General features: G+C 42.1%; 1 protein-coding gene across 1 annotated transcript in view; it reads left to right on the top strand.

Annotated features, from left to right (window-relative positions):
- Nucleotides 1-25298, top strand: part of LOC131237325 (protein S-acyltransferase 8) — a 77634-nt gene that overhangs the window by 12102 nt on the left and 40234 nt on the right. The window contains exons 2-3 of the mRNA XM_058235034.1: nucleotides 17634-17819; nucleotides 18846-19151. Of these exons, the coding sequence (XP_058091017.1) occupies nucleotides 17634-17819; nucleotides 18846-19151 (492 nt within the window). The remainder of the gene's footprint in view (nucleotides 1-17633; nucleotides 17820-18845; nucleotides 19152-25298) is intronic.

Raw genomic sequence — 25298 nt, 5'->3', positions numbered from 1 at the left:
AGGGCAACAAACCCCTGAACCATTAGTGAAGAAGCAATTAGCCATGGTAGTGGAGTTATTGGAAGTCACTCTGGCCAGAACAAGAAAGATAGTTGTTAGAGGACTATTGGAAATCCTACAGTCCAACTAGAATCTAATCCCATAACCATCACTAAGATTGAAGGAAATGCCTTCTTGGAAGAGAGGCTGGGTGGAGATATTGGCCTTCCACATTGAGGAGGCTCTGTATAAGGTGGGTTTGGTAAACCAACCCCCCTCCTCGACTACATATTTGCAAGTTGCATTTTCTCCACCAATTGCCAAACTCGATACGAAAGCGCCAAAGCCATTTCCCAAGGAGAGCCTGCTTCACATCCGATAATACTCTAATTCCAGCTCCTCTTTCTATGTAAGGCCTATAAACTTTAGACCAACTTAGGAAATGGAACTTCTGGCTTTTAGAGTTGTCGTTCCAAAGAAAATCCCTCCTAAGTTTATTTATCTAATTAAAACAAATTTAGGACAACAAAATAAAGAGAGAATAAGAAAGGAGATTGGACAAAGATGCTTTGACTAGGGTTAACTACCTTGCCCCCCAGAGACAGATATCGACTCTTTTAAGGGAAAAGTTTATGCTCCATCCTTTCAATGACAACGTCCTAGAGATGAAGAGTTGGCCTCCCTATGGAAGGAGGAAGCCCCAAGTAGGAGGAAGGAAAAGAGCTAGGCTTGCAACAAAAGGCTTCGGCTAATCTAGAAAGAGAAGAATCGGAAATATTAATGCCCAACAATTCACTTTTAAAAAGATTGATCTTAAGACCAAAGATGGCTTCAAAACATCAAACTACTTTTCTTAAATTAATTGTAGCTGATACAGGGGCTCCACAGAACATAAGTGTATCATCTTCGAATTGAATATGAGGGATAGAGGGAATGTTGGGGGACATTTTGAAGCCATTGAAAAAACCCCACAAGTTCCCCTTTTTTTAGCATATGACTCAAGCCATTTGAAGCAAGCACAAACAAAAATGGGAATAGAGGTCTCCTTGCCTAAGCCCCTAGTAGAACAGAAAAAGCCTTTGGGGGAACCATTGATGAGCATAAAAAAGGAAGCCAAGGATAGACAAGAATGAATCTAGCCTCACCATTTTTGACCAAAGCCAAATCTACTAAGAAAATAATCTAAATAACCCAATAAACATGATTGAAAGCTTTTCCTATGTCCAACTTACACACTAGCCCCTTCAAACCTTCTCTATGGTGGGAGTCTATGCATTCATGAGCTTAAAGAGAACAATCCAAGATTTTCCTATTAGCCAGGAAAGCTCCTTGCACTTTTGAGATAATGTTGAATAGCACTGGAGGAAGTCTAAAAGTTAAATTTTAGCTAGAATTTTGTAAGGAGCTCCCAGCAGACTAATAGGGCAAAAATCTTTGAGGTCTGTAGCTCCATCGACCTTGGGAATTAAAGCTATGAAGGAGGCTCCCATCAGGCTAGAAATATTTCTAGATTGATGGAATTTCGAAAGAAAATCTATTAAATTGTTCTTCAAAATATCGTAGAAAATTTGGAAGAAAGAAAGAGGAAAACCATCAGGAATGGGGGACTTATTTCTCCCGAGAGAAAAGACAACTGATTTGATTTTTGCCTTAGAGAAAGGGGCTTTGAGAGTCAAAACATCCTCCGTAGAGATATGCGTCAAGCCTGAATTATCCAGGGAAGGTCTTGTCCAAGATTCAATGTATAACAATGAGGAGTAATAAGAGACTATGAAGTTTGAGACCGGCTAAGGCCTCAAGGTCCTCTAACTTGAAACCATTGTATGAAACACTAATCTTATTGGATCTTGATATGGGCGGTGCTTGCTATTGCATGGAAGTAGTGATGTTCTTGTCGCTAGTTTTTAACTAGAGAGCCCTAGATCTCGACCTCCACTTGATTTCCTGCTGCTTTACTGCACTTGAGTACTCATTAAGGGAAGCTGTTTGGGACAATTCCTCCTCCAAAAGGGAATTGGATTACTCTTGTAAATATGAGAGCTGAATGGAGGCAATTGAGTTAGAAATTGTAGCCTCGAGATCGACCTAAGATTCCTTCTTCCAATTAATGGGGTTTTGATTAAGAAGTTTAAGCTTGTTGCTCAGGACAAAGCTCGGGCTATTGGAGATAGAGGAAGAAGACAACCAATTGGAAACCAAAGAAGGGAATCCTTCAACCTCAACCCAAGAAAGCTCAAATCTGAAGGGCTTGGGCCCCCAACTTTCTTCGATCAGATCCAAGAGGACATGCAATGATTAGAAAAAAGTCGAGGAAGGCTACACTGAAAGACAACAGGAAAAGCATCCAGCCAAGTGGGAGAAATAAGAAATATATCAAGATGGGAGAGGATGAGGGGATTGACTGTTAGACCAGGTAAACTCGATGTTTAATAAAGGGAGGTCAATGAGATTGTTCCCCCCTACCTAATCTAAAAATAGATTCATACTCCTGGTAATGCGATTACTGTTGGATTTTTTAAAGAGAAACAAATCACATTAAAAACACCTCCAATACATCATAGGAGGGTCCATTTGTCCTTGATTTTCTTAAGATCCTCCCAAAGAAGATGCCTAAAGGGAGTAGAACAAGGACCGTATACTGAAGAAAAGATCCACTTGAATCTAGAGTATCGGTTTCTAAGAACCATAAAGGCAACAAAAGCTCCTACTGGGGAGTCTTCCTTGACCTAGGAATTGGAATCCCAGGCCACAAGAACCCCCCTTGAAGAACCTACAGCGTCAGGGAAATCCAATCTTTATGCCTCAAACCCCAAATGGAATCTAAGTTGGAATGACTTACCAAGGAAAGCTTGGTTTCTTGAATTGCAATGATCTGAGCTTTATACTTATGAAGCAATTCCTTGACTTGGGCTTTTTTCCTACCGTAGCCGAGGCCTTGAATTTGCTGTGACCAGGGCCCACTTTGGACACTCTCAAACCTTCGAGCAAGAGGAAGTGAGACAAAGAATAGAGGCAGGGAGCCTGTGACCTGAAGGGATATCCACTTTCGTGGAACTATGAAGAGCCGTGAAGGGGAAAGGGGAAGTAACTGGAAAGAACCCAGTCGTAGAGGTATAAGATTTGAATGGAGAGGAGGACCTAGAGAGTTTCTGAAGAGGAATAGACTAGTGAAGGGTAACTAAGGTTAGTTTGGACGGGTTAACCATGTCAGGAGAGAAATTTGAAAATTCGAAAGAACCATTAATGCGTTTGCCTGGCGACAATGGAGTCGTCATTAAGGAAAAGTCATGTGCAAGAGCCTCGACCGTATAGATGAACGATTGAGGGGTGGAAATGTGTTTAGGTGTCGATCTCTAGGGTTGTCAAGGAATTGGAAGGAGCAAGAGAGGAGGACATGTCATATAACTGTCTTTGTTATTGATGTAGTTGTCAGAGTTGAAGAACGAGGAGGTGATTAGATGGCTCTGGAGTCTGCTCAAGAGAGCCACGTGTTGACGTTCCGTGGACTTCGTTAGGAGATGTTCTAAATGTGGGGACCTTTAACGTCGTTTTGAGAGATGTCAACATCTCTCGCTATTCTACTGAATACTGCACGAGAGGCTTTTTGTTAGAGCTATCTTCGCCACATGTATGGCAAAGAGTGGAAATGTTGCCTAAGACAATATCGATATCGCACTATGTATCGCACCCTTGGGATACAGATACGTATCGGTTATCGCAAGAGATATATCGTTTGTATCGCATAATTTATCGCACTTTTTGGGAAATATGGGGAAACATTGGGAAAATGGTTGAATTTTTTAATGAAACTTTGGGGATTGTTAAAAAAGCCCTTAATACACACTTAAATCATAACATCTAAAAAAAAGATGCACATAATAAATTTCATTTGTATAGGGTCCTAAGCTATGCGATGTTTAACTGAACTAATGCAACTATATTTAAATTGAATGCATGATATTTATAAATATATCATAGTCATGTATGAAAACACAACCAATTCATTGAAAAGCAAAAGAAGAGCTGAATAAGTAAAAATTGAGAAATATACGTATCAATGATGGGGACTGGTTGTGGTCTAGACGCACATAGAGTTGCACGGTGGCTCGTAATCATCTTCATCTCAACGGGGCTGGGCATAGTACTGTTGCTCCACAAATCGACAATATTGTGCCCAGGTTATAATAGTGGTACCAGTTAAGATACTCCTTGACATAACGCTAGTACTCATCCTCTCCGAACTGAATCAATACGCCCATCCGTGGGTACTGCGTAATCTTCACAGTCTGTAACTGATACGGATCTGGAAAGGGCACATATGAAGCTCCTTGGTATCCATATTGTTGGCTATATCCATACTGCTGCTCATATCCTTGCCCATATGCAGAAGTGAACTCCTGACCATGGTTGAAAAATGATTTGCCGTAACTGCTGGAGTCACTCATCGCATATCCACTAGGTCCATATCCATGCCTATACTGTGGCGCAGAACTTGAGCTACTCTCCTGTGTTTGTGATCCAGATTCATGTTATGGCCTGTTACTCGAGTTCCTCCCCTCCCTCATTCGTGATCCAAATCTAGAGCCACCTTGCCTGCCACGAATGCTTGTCCCTCATGCATTTTGCCAGTAGCTCTTCAAAATCTAAAAGTTTATGAGTTTGCTTTTTCTGCAGTAGCTTTTGACATGTGTATGTCTTGTTGTAAATAAGACGGGGTCGTGGTTCTCCTGGACGAGAACCATGGTCAGGGTCCTCTGTGGAATGATCGAAATTCTCCTCGGTGAAAGGGCTAGGAGGCCTCTTATACCCGTGTTGCCACCATCCCCGTCACCATCATCATCATCATCATCCTTACTGTCATCAGAGTCATCGTCACCCTTATCACTGCCACCATCATCACCAGACTCATTCCCCGCATCACTCTCTGACTCAGTCTTGGTGTCAGACAATGTTTCCCTGCCACGTGTTCTGCGTGATAGTGATTGACGCGGGCTGCACTTTGGACTCCTTGTCAATGGGTCAAATGCCTTATCAGGAGACCTTTGTTGCTCCACATGTGTGTCAACATCAATCCCTTGGTCTCTGCTTCTTTCGCAACATGTGGCTCTAGTCGTCCATCCGAGGTATCCAAGTCATTTGACCTAACCCATTGGTAAACTGGGTCATCCTCCTCATCCTTAGCATATGCATGCTGTCCGACCGTCATTAGGTCCAGTGGGTCTTCCTGCACTTCTTCCTTCCGTGCAGAGCAGCCTCTCTCGTAACTTCATATTGTAGTGACAATACACTAGCTTCTGAAGCCTTTCATACCCTAGTCTATCATATTTATTTGTGGATAAGGGAGAATGTACTCCAATTCCTTTCATAGGGTGATGAGGACATCGTCCGTGCAAGCACATGGACAACCAGTCGTTGTAAAACCTCGCAGTCAGTCGTACATGGACCACCATTCGCCCGCATATCATAAGATTCTTTCATTATTTTAGAATTTTCAAGATAATATAAAAGTTAAGTTTACTGCAGTAACTCACATGTCATCATGCTGTTCCTTGACTTCACCGCAGGGTGGCACCCAAACATTCCAACTGCGTGGTGGAATCTAACAATCTGTTGATGGTGTATAACAACCAGGTTTAGTATTGAATGGTTGAGATGAAGATAAAGAGAATGTAAGTGCGGAACATATTTACCTTACTACCAAAGGTGCCTTTCCCCGTACAGTCGGGGAATAAGTGATTGTACACCTCATGTACAACCCTCTTTAATGAATTATCTTCGAAGATATTCTGGTTGTAGTGGCATTTGGGATTCAGGAAATACGCTGAAAACCAACATATACACATCAGTACAACCCTCGTTTATTATTGCATATAGATAAAAATCCATATAGGTACTTACTAGCTTGATGTAGTGGGTGAGAAAGTGTCCTTTCCCAACGGTCGTCGATTGTTGCATGCACCCACTTATATGCATTGGGAGCTTTAACCATGATGGCCTTTTTCATCAGCTGTATGGATGGATACAGCGACCGCATCAACGGATTTGTCTCATTGTTCACCATCCTCAACACCACATAAATGGGCTCTAGAATACCCACTACACCACGCACGTGATCCTAGAACTCCTTGATTCTATGGGTTACTTTCGTTAACCTCTTTTTCCATTCTTCGTAATTATGAGAGGCGAAGAGCTCTCGTAACCCCTGTTTGTGTTTGAGAAGGCTACTTAAGGTGATATAAATTTTGGCGAACCGCGTCACCCTGGGGCGCACTATATCCCCACCACACCTCTCGCGCATCGCGGCTAATAACCAGGTGTGATTGTAAATGAAGTTAGTGATGAGCCATGTATTAGTAATTACGGTCTTCACTGACGGCCTATTCCCGATCGCTTCCAGCATGAGATCGATGCAATGGGCTGCGCAGGGGGTCTAGTACATGTGATACTTGTTCTGAATATCCTTCCCCACCTTGACAAATGCACTCCCATTGTCCGTAACAAACTTCACAATGTTTCTCCTCCCAACATCTTGCATGACGTTGTGCATTACTTTGTAATAGTTAGAATCTTTAATCTTGTTACTCACTTCTATAAACTTTAAGAACACCGCCTGTCCCCTGGAATAGACCATAAAATTTATGACTGACATCTTCGTCAGTCCGGTCCAACCGTCACACATGATGGAGCAGCCGTACATTTCCCATGGCTGCTTATATGAATCGACGTATGTCTTCATCTCTGCATGTTCATCATCCAAGTACTTCCCTAAGATCTCAAAGGGTGTGGGCGGCTGCACACCTTCACCCCCACGCTGCACTTCACTTATCATATTTTTGAAGTGCGGGCTTGCTGCGGCATTCGCGGGGATTTGATCATATATAAAAAACTTCGCTATAAACTTTTCAACTTTCTTCCTCACATCCCCTCCACTAAACATCTTTATTTTCTTTTGTGTCCCTTCTGCCTCTTTGTACATCTTCAGATCTGAAGGTAGATTCGGCACCCGCATGCTACTACTCCTGTCCATGCCCCATAATCCTCCCTACCTACTACCCTCCCTTGGTCCACCCCTAACACTCCCACCTGCTCCACTCCCCCCACCATGCTCATGGATAGACCTCCCCTGCTCTACTCCCCCCACCACGCTCATGGATAGACCCCTCAAATCTAGGCCTACTCGTGTCCCACCTCCTATGTTGATCCCTCTCCAGCTGATCCCGCATGGACTCTTGAACTGCGCGTCTATATTTGGGATCATCATCACCATCGAGATCCACTACATCCTCCTCACCTACATATGGTGGCCGCCCCAACTCCTCCCCAATCTCCCTCTCCTGTGCATGTCGTTCATCTTTTGTCTTCACATTTTTTTATTAATATGGCCCTCATCTCTTGTCGCACATCTTGTTGGCACTTAGGGCAATCCACAACATTGCGATACCCTCTTGCTAAATGCTCCTTTACGCGGGTTACCCCATCACTCCTCGATACATGGCCACATAAATTACAAATACTCCCGAATCAATTATCGGGAATGGGCCGACCGTACGTCCACTCTATATCTGGTTGTCTCCCTCCTCTTCCTCTCGACATATTTTATCTGTAAAATAATATTATGTTAATACGTGTTAGGGCCCACCTTGGTGCATGTGTTGTATATCTATGCCACCCATCCATTTTGTCAGATTATTTTAAGGAATGGTCCAAAAAATGAGAATTATCCATGCCACTCATGGAAAATAGATGGATGGTGTGGATAAAACACATCAATCATGGTGGGGCCATAGAGCACCATCTAACAGGCAATAAGCAATTAAAGACAAAAACACATGCGATATATATGGTAAGACACCAAAATTTTAGTCTCGTGTATGGTCTCATCCAGATCTTTGCGACCTTATCAACAGGTTTAGTGATCTTTGCCATACGTATAGTTGTTCATGCATGCAACATCATCCCACATGTAAAGTGTGCCAGATACCCCAAACATGGATGATGCACACACAGAGAATTAAGTCAGCCATAAATGCAGAATGGTCTGGATCATTGAACCATGGATCCAAACTATTGGATGGATGATGCTCAATTTAAGATCCACACAAATAATTTTATTAGTCCATACAATGGTTGGATTTTGCCTAAAGAAAACCCAATTTCCCACCAAATTTAGCCCATCCATTGCATTAATTTGATGGGCCCTGACAGCAGATAGAACATGCCCCAAGAAATTCATCGATTCTAGACCATTACTTTTCATCAATCCAAAATTGATCTGTTAAAATGGATTAACGTCCATTTGATGGCCTTGAATAAATGGATACTCCCAAAAGCGATTTTGGTATTGGAACTGTCCCCTGACTATTTTCTTTTTAAGTGTCCATTTGATGGCCTTGAATAAATGAATAGAATTCCATGGTGGAAAAATGATTTTAGTAAATGGTCCCACTGAAAGTAGGGAACATGATTTTCGATGGCTGGATAGAGGTAAATGCTACATAACACCTCATCTGTGCAAAGTGTTTTGTGTTTTGGAGGCCTGTGGGCATACTTATATTTTGGAATCAACAGTTAAAATGAACTGGAAAAACGGATGGACGGCGTGGATAACCCACATACATTCATAGTAGGCCCAATTGTGTACTGAGTAACTTAGTTCGCAATCCTATTTCACGGGCGTGGATAAGGTACTACCCCACTTGTTCTGAGCTCGGGACAGGCAGAGGCTCCGAGGGCCACTGAGGGGCCACCATGATGTATGAATATTATCCACACTGCTATCTATTTTTTCATATAATTATAAAATATTAGACCAAAAATAAAGAAGATTAAAAGTTAAAATGGACCACACTGTGGGGATTAAATTCATACCATTGAAAAATTCTCAGGGACTACAGAAGTTTTGAATCAAGATGTTATTTGTTTTTTAACTTCATACAGGTGTATATAACCATATCAACAGGTCGGATGGAAAATAAACGACATGGTGGACCCTAATAAGGTTTTAACAGGGTGTCCTTAGCACTGCTTCTTCCGGTGGTGTGGTCCACTTGAACCTTGGATCTATCTTATTTTCGGTCCAGTATTTTAAAATTATATGAAAAAATAGATGAACGGTGTGGATAAAAGTCATACATGACGGTGGCCCCTTAGTGGCCCTCGGAGCCTCCGCCTGTCCCGAGCTCGGAACAGGCGGGGGTAGTACCTAATCCGCGCACCTGGATCTGACAGGCACAAGTGATGTCACCAAGTTATGTGGGTCCCACCATGATGTATTTTTTGTATCCACACTGTCCATCCATTTGAAGAGATCATTTTAGGGCATGAGCCAAAAAATGAGTCATATCCAGAGCTCGAATGGACCCCACCACAGAAAACAGTGGAGAGAGTGATGCCCACATTAAAAACTTCTTGAGGGCCACAAGAGTTTTTGATCAAGATGATATTTGTGTTTTCCCTTAGTCCATATCTTCCTGGACTTATGAATAGATTAGATCACAAATAAACATTATGATGGGCCCAAGGAAGGTTTTGAGTTTCAATGGTGGGTGGACTATCCTCGTTGTTTTTTGTGGTGGGGTCCACTTGAGCTTTGGATTAGCATCGTTCTTCGGCTGATGCACTAAAATGATCTATAAAAATGTATGGATGGTGTGGATACAACACATACATCATGGTGGGGCCCACGGTCAAGGTCACACTGACCTCGCTCGTCCGTGTGCAATGGACTGAGAGCGGATTAGTTGTTACCTCGAGAACAACTCACTGGTGTTACCCTAACCGTGAGGGGCCCATCTTGATGTTATATATATATATATATATATATATAGGAAAAGGTACTATGCGCTCGAGCTGATGGGAACGTCCCATGAGGTCGAGCTATGTGGGCCCCTCCGTGATGCGTTTCGAACATCTACCCCATCAGTCAGATGCACCATTCCATCGTGGGCTTAGGTATCAAAAATCAAGTCAATCCGTTACTTGTGTGGGCCACACCACATACAGAAGTGGGGAGGGGCCGTGCACCATTAAAACATTCATAATCATTTTTTGGGCCCATCGAGATGTGGTTTGCAAATCTAGCCCATCCATTATGTGTGTCCCACTTGGATGAGGGTTCAGACCAAGTTTCAGCAGCATTCAAAACTCAGGTGGGCCCCACCAAGTGCTTTTATATGTTTTTGGCTTGTCTTCACATGATTTTAGATGGTATGGCCCACTTGAGTTCCGTATACGGCTGATTTTTGGGATATCTCATAATTTAGAGGGGACCCATCAAATGCACGGTGTTGATGGTCGACACGCATCACGGTGGGGCCCACACAGCTCGACCTCACGGGAGCTTATCGTGAGGTCGAGCGCATAGTACCTTTTCCCTATATATATATATCCATGCCATCCATCTGTTTTTCCATCCCATTTTAGGACGTGATACCAAACCATAAGAAGATCCAAAGCTCAGATGGACCATATCAAACCCTAATGGTGGGCGTCACTCTCTCCACTTTTTTCTGTGGTGGGGTCCACTACAGTCCACTACAAATTTAGATCTGCCTCATTGTTTGTCTCATGCCCTAAAATAATATTTCCAAATGAATGGACGGTGTGGATACAACACATACATTACCGTGGGACCCACAGAACTTGTTGACGTCACTTAAGTGAATGCCGATTGTGTAGTGAGTAACTCACTACGCTTAGCGTATTGAGTAAACTCTGTGAGGTCCACCATGATTTATGTATTTTATCCGCTCCATCCATCCATTTTACCAGATAATTTCAGGGCTTTAGCCCAAAAATAAAGCATATACAATGTTCAAATGGGCCACACCATAGAAAACAGTTGAACTGAACATCTACCGTTGAAAATTTCTTGAAGGCCACAGAAGTCTTGGATCAAGCTTATATTCGTATTTTCCCTTCATCCACGTTTGTATGATCTTATTAACAGTTTGGATGACCAATAAACATCACTGTAGGGCCGAGAAAGGTTTCAACAGTGGAAATCAGGATCCCCACTGTTTCCTGTGATATGATCCACTTGTGATTTGAATATGCCTAAATTTTGGGATCAACCCCTTTAATTAGATGGAAAAACGGATGGACGGCGTGGATAGACAACATATTCAAGGTGGGCCCAACCGAGTTTACTCAGTACGATAAGAGCGCCGATTTCTTGTTTTCCCCAATCCGCGTCCCTCTCCTTCACGAACGTAACGGTTTGACGAGGGTTCCGAAGTGACAGTTTGGCGATGGTTCTCGTTCCTGAAGGAAGGTGTTTCTTAATCCGGCTCGATTTCTTGTCGGAATCTCCGAGAAATCCCTAAAGGCACTCTCCAATCAGTGAAGAAAGAGGGAAATTGAAGAAAATAAGGAGAAAAATCATTGAAGAGAGAGGGAAATCGAACTTACTTGTCAATTGATGGAATGACCCACCTTCGATCACCAATCTTCGCTACAGCCTACAGGTACTCTTTGATTTCTCCTCTTTTTGTTTCTAATTTTTTTTAAAATTATTATTTATAATTCTCTGCAATCTCGCATCGGCTTTTTATGGTCGTTGTGGGTTGTTGGCTATAGTGGGACTTGTGAGTCCTCTGCAATCAACCCGTGAGTGTCCATGAGTGTCTGTCGATATCCAAAAATAATGGGTGAGGATATCGACGATACATCGTGCGATATCGACGATACATCGTGCGACATCTGGATTTGGGGGTATTTTTCTAAACTTCCGGGGGTTATCGCGTGGGTTTCGTCTCGCTGGCAGGCGATAATGATATTATCGGCCGATAGTATCGATATTATGAACACTGCCTAAGACCTTTGTCACGATAGCTTTAGCCAGAGATCTGCTAACATCATTTGTAGCTATGGACGACTTGTGTGTGGAGAGGCTAGAGTTGCGTGTCCTGATTACCACTGATTTGAATCAAATCGTTGGATGGAGTGACACTTGGCAGGGTGGAAGGTCTGATGGTGGAGCGATTCGGACTATCCACGATGAGAGAGAGAGAGAGAGAGAGAGAGGGGGGGGGGGGGGGGTGAATGTTGGCCATATCAAAATTACCAGTTTGTCCTTCCCACCACAATTGGGATGTTGGAGATAACTGGAACTAATCGCTTCTTCCGAATCTGGAGTCTAGCCGATCTCAGCTCCCAAATGGATTCAGTTGCTGGATTAAACTGAACAACCTCACAAATATATGAACCCAATGCTAAGAGGAACTTGGGATTCCAAAGCTCCAAGGGGATGCCAGTAAATAGGTGCTGGGAAACTACAAAGCCGAAGTAGTAGTTCTCCCATTTACGAATGGAGGTTATAGGGCCGTTTTGGTTCGAAACTCCTGCCCTAAGGATGGGATCCAAGCTTGCCTTAGGCTTGAGATTAAGAAGAATGCTGAATCTCTGAAGGGTTTAAAACTGAAGTTACCTTCTATAAGCAGACATTTTGTTTCGACCCAGTTTTTGACATCAGCAATGAACTACCAGGCTATGGGAGTATGCAACTGAGGCCTACACTATCATAGAGTCATCCACCTGAATTCCCGATCCAATAAAGGTGATGACTCTCTGGACCTGGGGCTTGTCAAGGCCTAGGGGGTGGACCGTTTCTGCAGATGGGAGATGGAGACTGTAAGAGTAACCTCCTATCAATTCTTTGAAGGAGCGGCCGTCTACGTTATGAGATTGAGGAAGGCCTCTATAACTATGATCTATAACTGTAGGTGGAAGTCGGCTTGGGACGTCGACCCTCATAGGATAGGCCTTCCTTTGGTCTGGTCTTGGGCTGAATTGGGTCTTCTGGATAGAAATGTGACATTCATTGAAGTCGGCTTGGTGGAGGGTGGATATGGCCAGTGAAGCAGCCTTAGAGGAACCCATCCTCACAAAGGCGAAACCATGGAGCTCCAATATTTCTTTTTTATGGGGGAGCACGATTTCCTTGATCTTCCCTGCCTTTTGGAAGACTCGTGAAATCGTGTATTTGTCCCAGTCTGCTGGAAGATTGGAAACAAACAGGGTGGGAAAATGTGCGAACGTGGACGTTGGAGCTAGTTTCCTTGAGATCGTTTCTTTCTTTCTATTGACTAGGGTCCAACCTTCATTCTTCGCATCAAGCTGACTAGCTGGGATAGCAGGAGCTCTCCCCAAGATACCTCTGTGTCCATTGAAATGGCTTGCAGGTCCTCTCCTATCGGCTTGAAGTAGTTCGCTTGGCTGAGAAATGTAGTGGAAGGGATCTCGAGTCCTGGTGCTGTGATGGCTACCTCTGGATCTTCTTGCAACCTTGCTTCTTGTGGATTGATTTTTGATACGAGATCTGGAAGAGGGTCTTCCTATTGGATGAAGGCCTCTTTCCCGTCTGGGTCTGGGTGAGGGCATGAGACCCCCCTTCATATATTTGATCTACTTGAGGTCGATGACCTCTTGTTGCAACTGGATTGCCTCTCGTCCCCTCTCGACGTTCTGGTCTTTTGTCAGCAACTTGACGACTGTCTCTGAACTCATCTCGATTATCCCTTGATCTTCTTCTCGGAGCTTCGCTGAAGGAAGCCCTAGGGAAATCTCTCTCTCTCTCTCTCTCTCTCTCTCTCTCTCTCTCTCAAAAACATCGCTCTATGGTTGAAACCAACCAAAACATTTTTGAGTCCCTCTATGTTTAAATTATCCAACTGTCCACATTCAATCCCAAATCATTCCAATCTACTGCTAAGATAGTCCGAGTGTTTTATTATTATTTTGGGTATACGCGCTCCATTGAAGGTTAGATCTTTTACATATTGCCTTGTCTGTGAAGAGACAATGTTTGATAGCGAACTTAGATATAAGTGTTTTACATTGGATACTCCCTCAACATATTTGGCATGTTCTACAAAATGAACTAATAAGGTTTGTCCTTGGAACTTCTTGTCCGCATTTGGAGCTCTCTTGAGCACATTTCTGCTGAAGCCTAGAGGTAGTGGAACTGCTTTCGGTCGATTTTTCTTGGTTTTGTTTCCCAAGTAAACAATTCTGCGAAAGATTTCCAATAAGATTATCTCTCTTTAGGAGTTTGCGTGCCATGCTTACTGTAATTATTTATTATTATTATTATTATTATTTTGAAGAGCAAACTCACTTTAATTATTGAGAAAACACATTCATAAAATAAATGAGAAACATTAGTCTTAAACGGCCTCTTGGATAACTATTGTCTGCTTTTGATTTTCTCTTGAACATGAAATTTGAGTGAAGAAGAAGACACCCTCATGTAAGCTCTTCATTTGCCTTCCTACCATAGATCAGAGGAAGAAGAGGCACTCATTTAATTTTTTCTTTTTCTTTTTTAATCCTTTTTTCTGATTATATCTTGATGCTGAATTCTGAATGAAGAAGAAGAGGCCCTCATTTAAGCCCTTCATTCACATTCTGACCATTTATAGGAAGATCTTAATCCTTTCTTCTAACCAGCTGTCAAATCTTTCAGTTAGTACAGGTGGGGTTGGTTTGATGATTAGAATCATTGAAATTATGGGCCTTAGCATGTATGGTCCATGCAACAAAAATCCCCCAGGTCGGCAGACTAGATTCAACATTATTTATTGGGGAGTTGATCTAGTGCCTTAGGAGGCATGGGAGGTTCTGTGGCTTCATGTCATTGCCATGTACGTGGCATACATGGATGAGATTAGAACGATTCGTTCAGTTGGTCCAGTAGTGAACTGGCCATAAGACTGAAGTCACAAATCACAATGTTTGGATGATCCTAACCTTCTATGGGGGGCATATGAATGGACACTAACCAAGTCAATGGCGACTCAAATTTTGTGAGAAAAAAGATTAGAAAAGTCTGGACTCGAGGTAGCCTGCCAATGGTAGAGCCCATGAAATGCATGGTTTGGACTCATATACAGTGTGTACCGTTCATGATATGGAGCATGAGGATTCTGTTCCTCTGCGGTGCTGGATCTCTTCCTTTTATGTTCAATGTGAACTTCTACTGTATTTTATTTTTTAAACGTCTCTGTGTTGCACACTTACTGAAGTTGGGAATTTTCAATTTGGGAGATGTTGGATGCATGGGCTGTCTCGATTAGAGGTGGGCATCGAGTCGAGTCGGACCGATTTAGGTCCAACTCGACTCGATCCGGTTTTGCCAACTACCTGACCCGAACTCGATCCAACTCGGGACCGCGTCCAGCAGGGTTGACTCGATCCGAACTGATTCCTGGTTGGCCTGATCTGAACTGAGTCCGACTCGGTCAGGGAAACTTAGTCGGATTGAGTTGGGTATGATTTAGATCGAGTCTTTTGTTTTAAATAAATTTTTTTGAAAAATTTTAAAAAATAAAAAAAATGGCAAAATTCCAAAAAATTGTAATACATATTAAGCTAACTATACAATGCAAAAAAATTGTAATACATATTAAGCTAACTATACAATGCACAAAAATATGATAAGCAAAAAAAGCAATGTAATACAATTATACAAACATATTAAGCTAACTAGTAACTAGTAAGCAATAAGCAATGTAAATGGTAATACCAAAAAACAATGTAAATGGTAATTCCAAAAATTTAACTACTAATTGTTTAATTCAAAATTTCAAATAAATTAACACTTTTGCAATTTAGGAATTAGGGTTTAGGGTTTAGGGTTTAGGGTTAGGTTTAAGGTTTAAGGTTTAGGGTTAGGGTTAGGTTTAAGGTTTAGGGTTTAGGTTAGGGTTTGGGTTAGGATTTATGTTTAGGGTTAGGGTAGGGTTTAGGATTAGGGTTAGGGTAGGGTTTAGGTTAGGATTTTGGCTTAGGGTTAGGGGTTCAGGGTTAAGGTTAGCTCGGCCGGACCACCAACGAGCCAGGGCGGGATGCTGCAGCCGAGCTAGCGAGGTCTCGAGATCGGTCAAACCACCAGCGAGCTAGGGCGGGACTCACCATCAAGGCCGATCCTCTAGCGAGGTCGAGCCAGGGCGGGCCACCAGCTGCAGCCGAGCCAACGAGGTCTCGAGCTCAGCCTGACCACCAGCGAGCCAGGGTGGGACCCACCGTCGTGTTTAATAGCTAATCCGTGTCCGTCCCGATCCAGGGTGGGCCACGACCGAGGTCCCGAGCCAGGGCGGGCCACTGGCGGCCTGCACAGCTGCACCCGAGATCTCGAGCTCAAATCAACCTAGGAAAAAAACATATAAAATTAACCTATCTAATGAATGGACGAGGATGACCGGTGAAGATAGAGTGCTGGGCTGATGACTGGCCTGGATTCCGATCGAGTTCGGTGCGGTGCCGGCTCGGGTAGGGTTAGGGTTCGGGTAGATGAAGGGTAAAGGTAAAAAAGAAGAAGAAGAAAATTTGACTTTATAGTACCTGATTCCGGATCGGATCGGGTTTCAAATCGGTTCGGATCTGACCGGATCAAATTCCAGATCGGATCGGATCGAGTTGCTACATGACCCGAACTCGACTCGGTCGGGCTTCGGATCCGAGTGGGTCTACTCGATCCGACCCAACCTTGGCTTTCGGTTTGGGTCGAGTCGGATTCAACGAGTCGAGTCGGATCCTGCCCACCTCTAGTCTCGATAGGAGGAATGTGGATTTAAGTTTAATTCTATTTTTAATGACATTTGTATTATTAGCCTTTCTATATTTTTTGATATATTTGAATCGCAACTCCGATTTTATTAAAAACAAAAAAGAAGAAGAAGAAGAAAAGAGACTAAACTAGGGAAGGGAATGATGAGGCATCATCCACATACAAACAAATGTACCTTGACCACAATAACTTATCTCTATTATAGCTCTTGAAAAAGCAGACCTTGTAGCCCGATATACAACACTCTCCTAAACCTTCGGAGAATAATCTTGTTCATTTCAGATGTGTTGTTGACAAGGTGTGCCAAATCGGTCATGTATCTGCCGTTTTGGCCAATACGTAACGGTAGCAGCCCAGGCCATTACATGATATGGGTCCAAAGCAGGGCGGGGTAGAAAACTGAAAGCATAACGGCCATTACCCCATCGCGGCAATTTTCACAAAAAAAAAAAAACCTGAAAAAATTGGAAAAAAAACCTACCTTCTTCTTCATCTTCTTTCTTCTCTGCAAGTGCCTTTCTCTCTCTCACTCTCTCTCTCTCACAGGAAGGTGTCTCTGCATGTAACATTCTCTCAGAATTTTTGTACTTAGTCCATTTTACTTCGTGTTGCTGCTCTCCAAGGTGTACTGATCCTGTACCCTTTCTACCCTGCTAGCCTAGTTTATGCTATGTTTATTTTGAGCTCCTAGGATGGGTTCATGGTTGTCTTTCCATTTTCACATCTCTTCAGGAACATGAAACCTAATGTTTGCAGCATCAGATTCTGTAATCTATGCTGCTAGTGCACAACCACTCATACTCACATTCCTGAAGTTGTTTGTTGTCTTGTGGCTGCATGCTGACCAGTCACTGCTGGAAGCCATGCGTTAATGCTAAAGATTGGAAGGCTACTTTTAATTAAAGAAAAGGAAAAAAAAGAAGAAGATTGGAAGGCTACAATTGTTTCTGTTAGCTGTTTACCTGTTTCCATAATTTTCTAGCTGCTTATATCCTGGACCATTATGAGCTGTTTCTATGCTAATTTTCTGTTCTGCATGTTCTACCTTTTCTCACATTTTAATTCCTTCTTTGGGTGTTTCTTGCAGAGGTTTATTTTGGGTGGGAGGTTGATATTTGGACCTGATGCTAGGTCACTGCTTATCACTGTATCACTCATTCTTGTTCCAGTTGTGGTATTTTGTGTACTTGTTGCGGGAAAGCTTCTCCACAAGTTTCCTGCATATAATGCAGGATATGCGATTCTGGTGGTAGCAATCGTCTTCACTATCTATGTAAGTCCTCTATATCTTTCTTGTATTTGACAATCTCTATATGATTAAAATTTTCCTTTAATGTCATCAATAAACACAATTTGTCAATATCACACTTCAAACATTGCCCTATCGAGTATGACCTCATATCATATAGAGAAATTTATGTACTTATTGATCTAGTTATTTTGTTTTTGAGCTGTTTGGATTGGTGGAATCCTCTTTTCTACAGTGGAAATAAAATAGTTTTCTTCATATATGACGCATTTTACTGTTTGCGAAAACAAAGTCAGCTGTGGAAATAGATTTCCATTTCATGAATGTCCTCGAAAAAGGGTGAAATTTCCATTTCCTCAATCGAAAAAAATGGAAATGGAGGTTTCCGTGGTTTTTGCATTCTCTTCATGCCCATATCTCAAATCCGTTATTAGCTGTGCTAATATCCTGTTGGCTGTTAGTTACTATTTGTCCATCCATTTATTCTTAATGCTTTTTTGCCTTTCACGAGGCATTATGCAATGCTCTACCTGAGACTATGATGCCATACACACAAAAAATTTACCATTTGGGGAGATCCTAAACTCTTCATTTTTTTGGCAGGATAATATTTTTTGGCAGGCTATATATATATATATATAAACCAGCTGCATTTGACTGAATAATGGCCTGAGATTCAATGACAATCATCTTTTACTTTGGGAATTTTTTAGTGCACTGGGAATCCACTGTATGGTCCATAAAATCAATGATTTTGGGTCATTGAACTGTGCGCTCCACTTGTACACATTGAAAACCCAGTCTCCCATTTGGGTTGAGCAGCCTCTTCACAGTTCAACATCTTTTGTCCTTGGACATTAATTGGCGAGTTGTGGTATCAGAATTGTCTTCTTCATTTTTGATTATTAGAATACTATAGCCCACCTTTTTTGCTTTGTTAGTTCATTATTCCAAGCATTACTTTCTGTATTGTTATCATGTAATGTATTGCACCCTTAGGATACGAAAATGTTCTTGATTTTGCTTTCACTAATCATTTGGTCTTTGTAGGTATTGGTGTTGCTTCTTGTTACTTCTGCCCAAGATCCAGGTATCATCCCACGTGCTTCACATCCACCAGAGGAGGAATTTTGTTTCGATTCTTCAGCTTCGGTCGATGTTGGTGGAAGACAAACACCAAGCCTACAATTTCCTCGTACCAAGGAAGTTATGGTTAATGGAATGCCTGTGAAGATCAAGTATTGTGATACATGCATGCTATATCGTCCTCCTCGTTGCTCTCATTGCTCTATTTGCAATAATTGTGTGGAACGCTTTGATCACCATTGCCCCTGGGTGGGTCAATGCATAGGACAGGTATGCTATTTAACATACAATTAATTACTTATTTGCATTTAACTTGTTTTTGTCCTTTTCTTTTGTGAATAGTTTGAACTTTCCTCGTTTTTGCTTCCATTTTCTTTGATGTCTTTTGGAATGTGCATAGATTTGCGTGTTGCCTCGGCGTACGCTCGTTCTTGTGACCTGCGGTGTACCATTTAAGGATTAGATTTAGATTATCGTTTATAGTTCCTTATGACTTCCTAATTGCTGTAATCTCCTATTGGAATTAGTTCCCATCTCCTTGTAAGGCTTTTCATTATAGATAAAGGATTAAGGAGAGGGGGAGAAGATGCAAAAGCTCTCTCCCTCTCCTAATGCCCTCTCTCTCTCTCTCTCTCTCTCTCTCTCTCTCTCTCTCTCTCTCTCTTCCAGAGTTTATCCTTATTTTCTCCTTTTCTGTAGAAAAACTCTAGTTTTGAAAGTCGATCAAGGTTTCTCTTTCTTCCTCTCCCTGTTAGATGATTAAAGAGAGATAAACCCTCCATCACCATCCTACGCGTTCAATCTTAAAGCAGCCATATATACTTGGGAAGGGATTTCTCCATCAACAGTTTCATTTAGAAACAGATAGGAATCTTAGATCTGCGTTAAAGAAGCATCCCCCCAAAACTAGATCTTGTTGGAAATTACACTAGAGTTGCCATATCTTGCCGGAATCACCTCTAGATCCAATTTCTTGTGCTAGAAGTGCACAAAGAATTTTTTAGTGCCACCAAATCTTGCCAAAAATGAACCGATCTTTAAATTTCTCTATGATCTTTGTTCGGATTTTGAAACTCAACGTATACATATTCTTGGTTGAGAATTTCTTCCTACCCTCAAATTTGTATATAACTACATAGGAACAGAAGCTAGATCATGCCATTCTTTTAGAATGGTCCGCCATGACTATAGACTCTAAAAGTGTTGAAGGGCAAGGAACGTTGGACAAAGATAAGCTCAGATGCACATATTGTGGAAAAAGATGACACCTAAAGGAATATTCTTCATCCTCATCTTTGGCCAAAGGACATCAAAATGAAGTCTTCTGCTAATGTGAACACCACTGAAGGGACTTTCACCCATAAGGACCAAGACCTAAGGGACAAAACTATCAGTTAGCTACAATAACAAGTGGCAACTCTCCAAGCCTCCATCTCTGCCACTAACCAAATAGGGGTAGTCAGGTACTTGCTGCAATTGCAAACCATGTCTCTCAGACATCCTAGATAATTGATTCAGGGATATTTAACCACATGATGGGTACGGCCAATGGATATACTTTCTCCTCTCCTACCTCCAGTAATATTAGATTGATTGATGGTTCCCTTTTTAAAGCTCTAGAAAAGGGAACTTTTTGTCTGGCTCATTCCCTGTCTATCTTTTCTTTAGTCCATGTTCCCTCGTTTCCATATAATGTTCCTTCTGTAAACTCCCCAACCAAGCAACTGAATTGCCATGTTATTTTTTATCAAATATTACCATGTTGTGTTAGAGCAATCATCCACAAAGATAACAAAGTAATTGCAATTCGATAAACTGGAAACACGAACTGGACTCCAAACATCTGAATGCATCAAGCAAAAGGGTTTATCACTTTCTTTATCCTCATGTGAAAGAAAAGACACTTTTTGATGCTTGGTTAACTCGCAAGCTTCACGATCTAGTCTAGACACATACGACAAAGATAGAACAAGATTCTTCAAACTATGTAAAGATGGGGTGTCCAAACCTAGAATGCGACCGATGAGGACAAATGTTGGTCTGCAATGCATTTCTAGTTCATATTATTCCACGATCTAGGTAATAGGGTCATTTTAATTCATGTCCTCCACCAATCATCCTCCCCGTCCTTAGTTCTTGTAATTCACAATAGGAAGGATAGAATTTGATGGAACAACTTAGGGCTTTGGTTAGTATACTGATAGATAATAAGCTTAAAGGAAACTTGGGAATGTACAAAATCGAAGATAACGAGAGATTTGGAGTAGGACAGATATTGCCCACCTTAGAAATACGAGTTGACGTACCATCAGCTAGTGTCATAGAAGAGATGGATGAGGACTGGACTAACTGAGATAGCGTACTTCGCTTACTGGTCATGTGATCGCAAGCGCCATAATCAATAATCCAAGGGACACACTTGGAAGAACTAAAACAAACTATACTTGAATGGATAAAAGTAGTTGTAGAGGAAGGCGTGGGTGGAGTGATCTCTCAGAAGCTTGGCGTATTCTTCTTTGGACACGTTAACTATCCCAACTTGTATCAACTGTGTGATTGTTGAGGCTATAACGTGTGTAATGACGATTACCATGACCACGACTAGAATTTGTTCTATGACCACCCAAAGTATTCTTGCCTCCGACACGATCTCCCCCTAAGTCTCTACCTCCAAACCGACTTTTGTAACCATGACCGCCTTGGCTCCCCCCATCACCTCTAATAGATGCGAAGATAAATGCAGACCGATTAGATGATGAAGAACGCTGTGTGGTGATACTGTACGCTAAACTCTGGTGAATGCCTTTGTGATTAAGGCTCACTTCCTCCAAAAATGAGCTCTCATTGGTTCGAACTTAGGTCGGAGGCCAAAGAGGAATTTGGCGACTCAAAATTCCTCCCTTTGCCAACATCGGTTGACATTGGCTAATACACATTCAATTCTTCCCACATGCCCTTTAGGGCAGAATAGTACCCTCTTACACCCTTACCTCCTTGTTGTAATGAAAATATATTCTGTAGAAGCTCATAGATATGAGTTAGGTTTTTCTTATCCGAATATAACTCCTTCCAAGTTATCTCAGATTGCTTTGGCAGTATTGAAGAAGATGACATTCGCACTGATATGTGGCTCCAAACATTGGTATTTTGCTCTACCATCACAAGTTAGTGCCTTATATTGGACAACCTTGCTGGATAGAATCCTCAATTTGACATGTAAAAAGCAAAAGCCATTCTGTCCAAAGTAGATGCACGATTTGTTATGTCCTGGCAGAGTTAGTTTCCCATCTTCTTCATTGTCCATTCGCTAGGAAGGTTTGGTCTTATATGTTTGTGCATTTTGGTGTCGTTTGGGTGGTGTTGGAGACTGTGGAAGGTCTTGTTACTGGGTGGGGGTGATGTTGTTTGCCCAATTAGTTGTCTTATTTGGAAAATATCAATCTAGGCGACCTATGATGTTTACGACAGGAGAGAAGTAGCAAAAATTTTCAAGGTAAGTCATGCAAGGTTAACTCTATCATTAAGGAAATAAGTGGGTTGATTATGGAGTGGAATCGGTTTGGTAAGAAAATGAAGGACACATCAAAGCATATTATCAAGTCCAATTGGGCTGAAGTGATCAAGTGAGACTTGGTGGTCTTCAAGATTGCGTGATGGTGTTGTCCTCTCGAAGGTGGGTACAATTTCAACTGTGGTGCTTGCTCTTTTGGGTATCCAGGTCCAAAGGGAATTAGGGAAATTGATATAAGCCACATGGCTGTTTTTATTATCGAATTTAGAGGTCCTTCGGGCATATGTGATTCAAATCATGTAGAAGCAACTGTCTTAGTGCATGCTATTAAATTGATAGTTGCCATAATCTCTAGTCTGATTATTGTTGAGGATGACTCGAGTAATGTTGTCAGATGGGAAAAAAAGTTTGGTGGCGGCCTGTGGGAGCAAGGTATTCCGTAATGGCATCAGTAGCCGCAACGGCCACCGTTGTTACCTTTACGATATGGGGTGTAATGGCGTTACGGGGGCCGTAACGGTCGCTACGCTCTCTCTCTCTCTCTCTCTCTTAATTGAAAAAAATTCCAAAGAACCTGTATCGGCCCCGTAATGGACCTTTATGAGGCTGTTATGGCCTTTACGGGGGGCATAACGGGCCGTTACAGGGGCTGTAACGGCCTTTATGGGTCATTTTTTCTATAATGGCTGTTATGGCCTTTATGACCCCGTAACGTGTAACAGTTGCCACCGTTACCTTTATATAACGGCCTTTACGACACACCATGTGTGGGAGATTGTAGATTTTATTGAAGAGACTATCGATCTTTGTGATTCCATTGAAGTTTCCTTCTCCCACATTCACCTGAAGCAAATACTTTGGTGGAGTCTCCGGAAGGCACGACTAGGCAGATGCTTCAGATTAATGCCAAGAGATAAGGATGAGAACATGGGTCAGGATTTGATGATGTATCTTTTATGGAAGTTTGTTGGCCTTGTATTTGATCCTTGTTTTTCTTTTTGGCTTTTCGTAAAATGTTGTGTTATTCATAAAAATAGAAAGAAAAAAAACGAGGACATGACATTCTTTGAACTTCTGCCATGCTAACTTGTTACTGTTTGGCACTCGTAGTCATTGCTTTATTCAAATACATGGTAACTATTGGAACTGTTGGTAAAAAGGGAAGAGAAGAAGGGAAGAGGAGGAATGTTTTGCTTGATTAAAATGGGCATATGAGAGTGGTATTATAGATTTCTCAACTCTATCTAGGAGATTTCTAGGATATGTTAGAGAATTTTAGAAATCTCCTTAATACAAAATATTACAAATTTCAGGATCTAAAATATATTTTCGTGCTCTAGAATCCTCCTAAATCTATAAGATTACAATTCAACATGATCTGGTAGATTTCTAGAATATCAAGGAGATTCTCGAATACAATGAAAATACTCCGATTGCTACATTTGGTAGTACTTAACCTAGAGCATGGATGTTACACTTGCTAACTTGTTTAATGTATCATGTGGATGAGAAGTTAGGATGGTTCTAAGATATGCAATCCCATATTTGCTGATAGCGATAGGTAAGGGAATTGTAGTAGTCGGGGTGTCAGTTCGACTAGAAATGCTACTGGAGGAAGGAGATGATGAAAAGTTTGTTGCATGCTCATTTGGGGTCAAGGGTCAATGAGATTTTGAATTTATAGTGGGGAAGGTTGGCGAGTCCTACAACATTTGCTTAGGGGTCCACTTATGGAGAATGCCCATTGATCCACAAGTGTCGCTCATTTGAGTCTTCTAGACTCATCTATCCAATAAATTTTGTGCTTAATAGATGAGTGGGATGTGGTTGTGCCATGTCAACATGTATTCATGGCTTGACTTCTCCAACCTCCACACCATGGCATCCTTCTTGCCAAGCGAAGGCAGAAGCCGTGGAGCGGGCCGAGCTGATAATCAAGTGAACTTGTAACTACTTGTCTGTTAGGTTTCTCCTGCAAGGGGGGACCACACCATATCCTTACTTGAAATGGAGAAGCACCGAGCCATGTATATGTTGCCATCCATAGCTATCCTTGCTAGCCTAGGAAACTCGGCTTAAAGTGGCCTCTCACCAAGCCACACCTCCTCCCAAAAGTGAGTTATCTTCCTGTCCCCACTGAGAAGCTAACTCCTAAACTTGTTAGCTATAGTTTTTGCCGCCTTCCAAAGCCTAAAAGCCCTGTATAACGATGAATCCCTTAGCCACCAACCGCCCTCCATAACCTTGTACTTAGTCGCAACCGCATTCCTCCACAAACTCCCTTCTTCCCCACCAAATCTCCGTAGCCATTTTCCCAACAAGGCTAGATTCACTGTCCCTAACCTCCAAATACCTGCAACCCCCTTCCCCATAAGGTAAGCAAACTTCCTCCTATCGCAATTAGTGGAGCTTCCTAGAATTTGTGGCTCCTTGCCATATAAAATCGCACCTCAACTTTTCAAGTTGCGCCAACACCAATTTTGGGCATCTAATGACCTTGTCCCGAAGATGCTTTGCAAGTTTGTCCACACAAGGAGAGATGCCAAGATATGTAGACAGAAATGACCTGGCTTCACAACTGAATACCCTAGCTGACCTCTCCACTCCTTCCTAGATGTGTGAATCCCCAACATTTCACTCTTTAGAATATTGACTTTCAAGCTCGAGACTACTTCAATGCACTTGACTATCTTTATGAAATTATTCACCATTCCCTCCTCCCCATTATAGAACTTGATAGTATCATCGACAAACTGAAGGTAGGAAATTCGAGGCCTCCCATTCCCCACCTTAAATCCCTTAATGAGACCCATAGCCTTTCCTCTATGCAACATTTTGTTCAAAGACTCCACAATTGCCACAAATAGGAATGGGGATTGTGGTCCCGCTACTAGAGATCCCTTGAT

This window comes from Magnolia sinica, chromosome 2, assembly GCF_029962835.1.
Source record: "Magnolia sinica isolate HGM2019 chromosome 2, MsV1, whole genome shotgun sequence".
NCBI lineage: Eukaryota > Viridiplantae > Streptophyta > Magnoliopsida > Magnoliales > Magnoliaceae > Magnolia > Magnolia sinica.
Note: the sequence above shows the minus strand (reverse complement) of the source record. Positions and strands in the feature narration are given on the sequence as shown.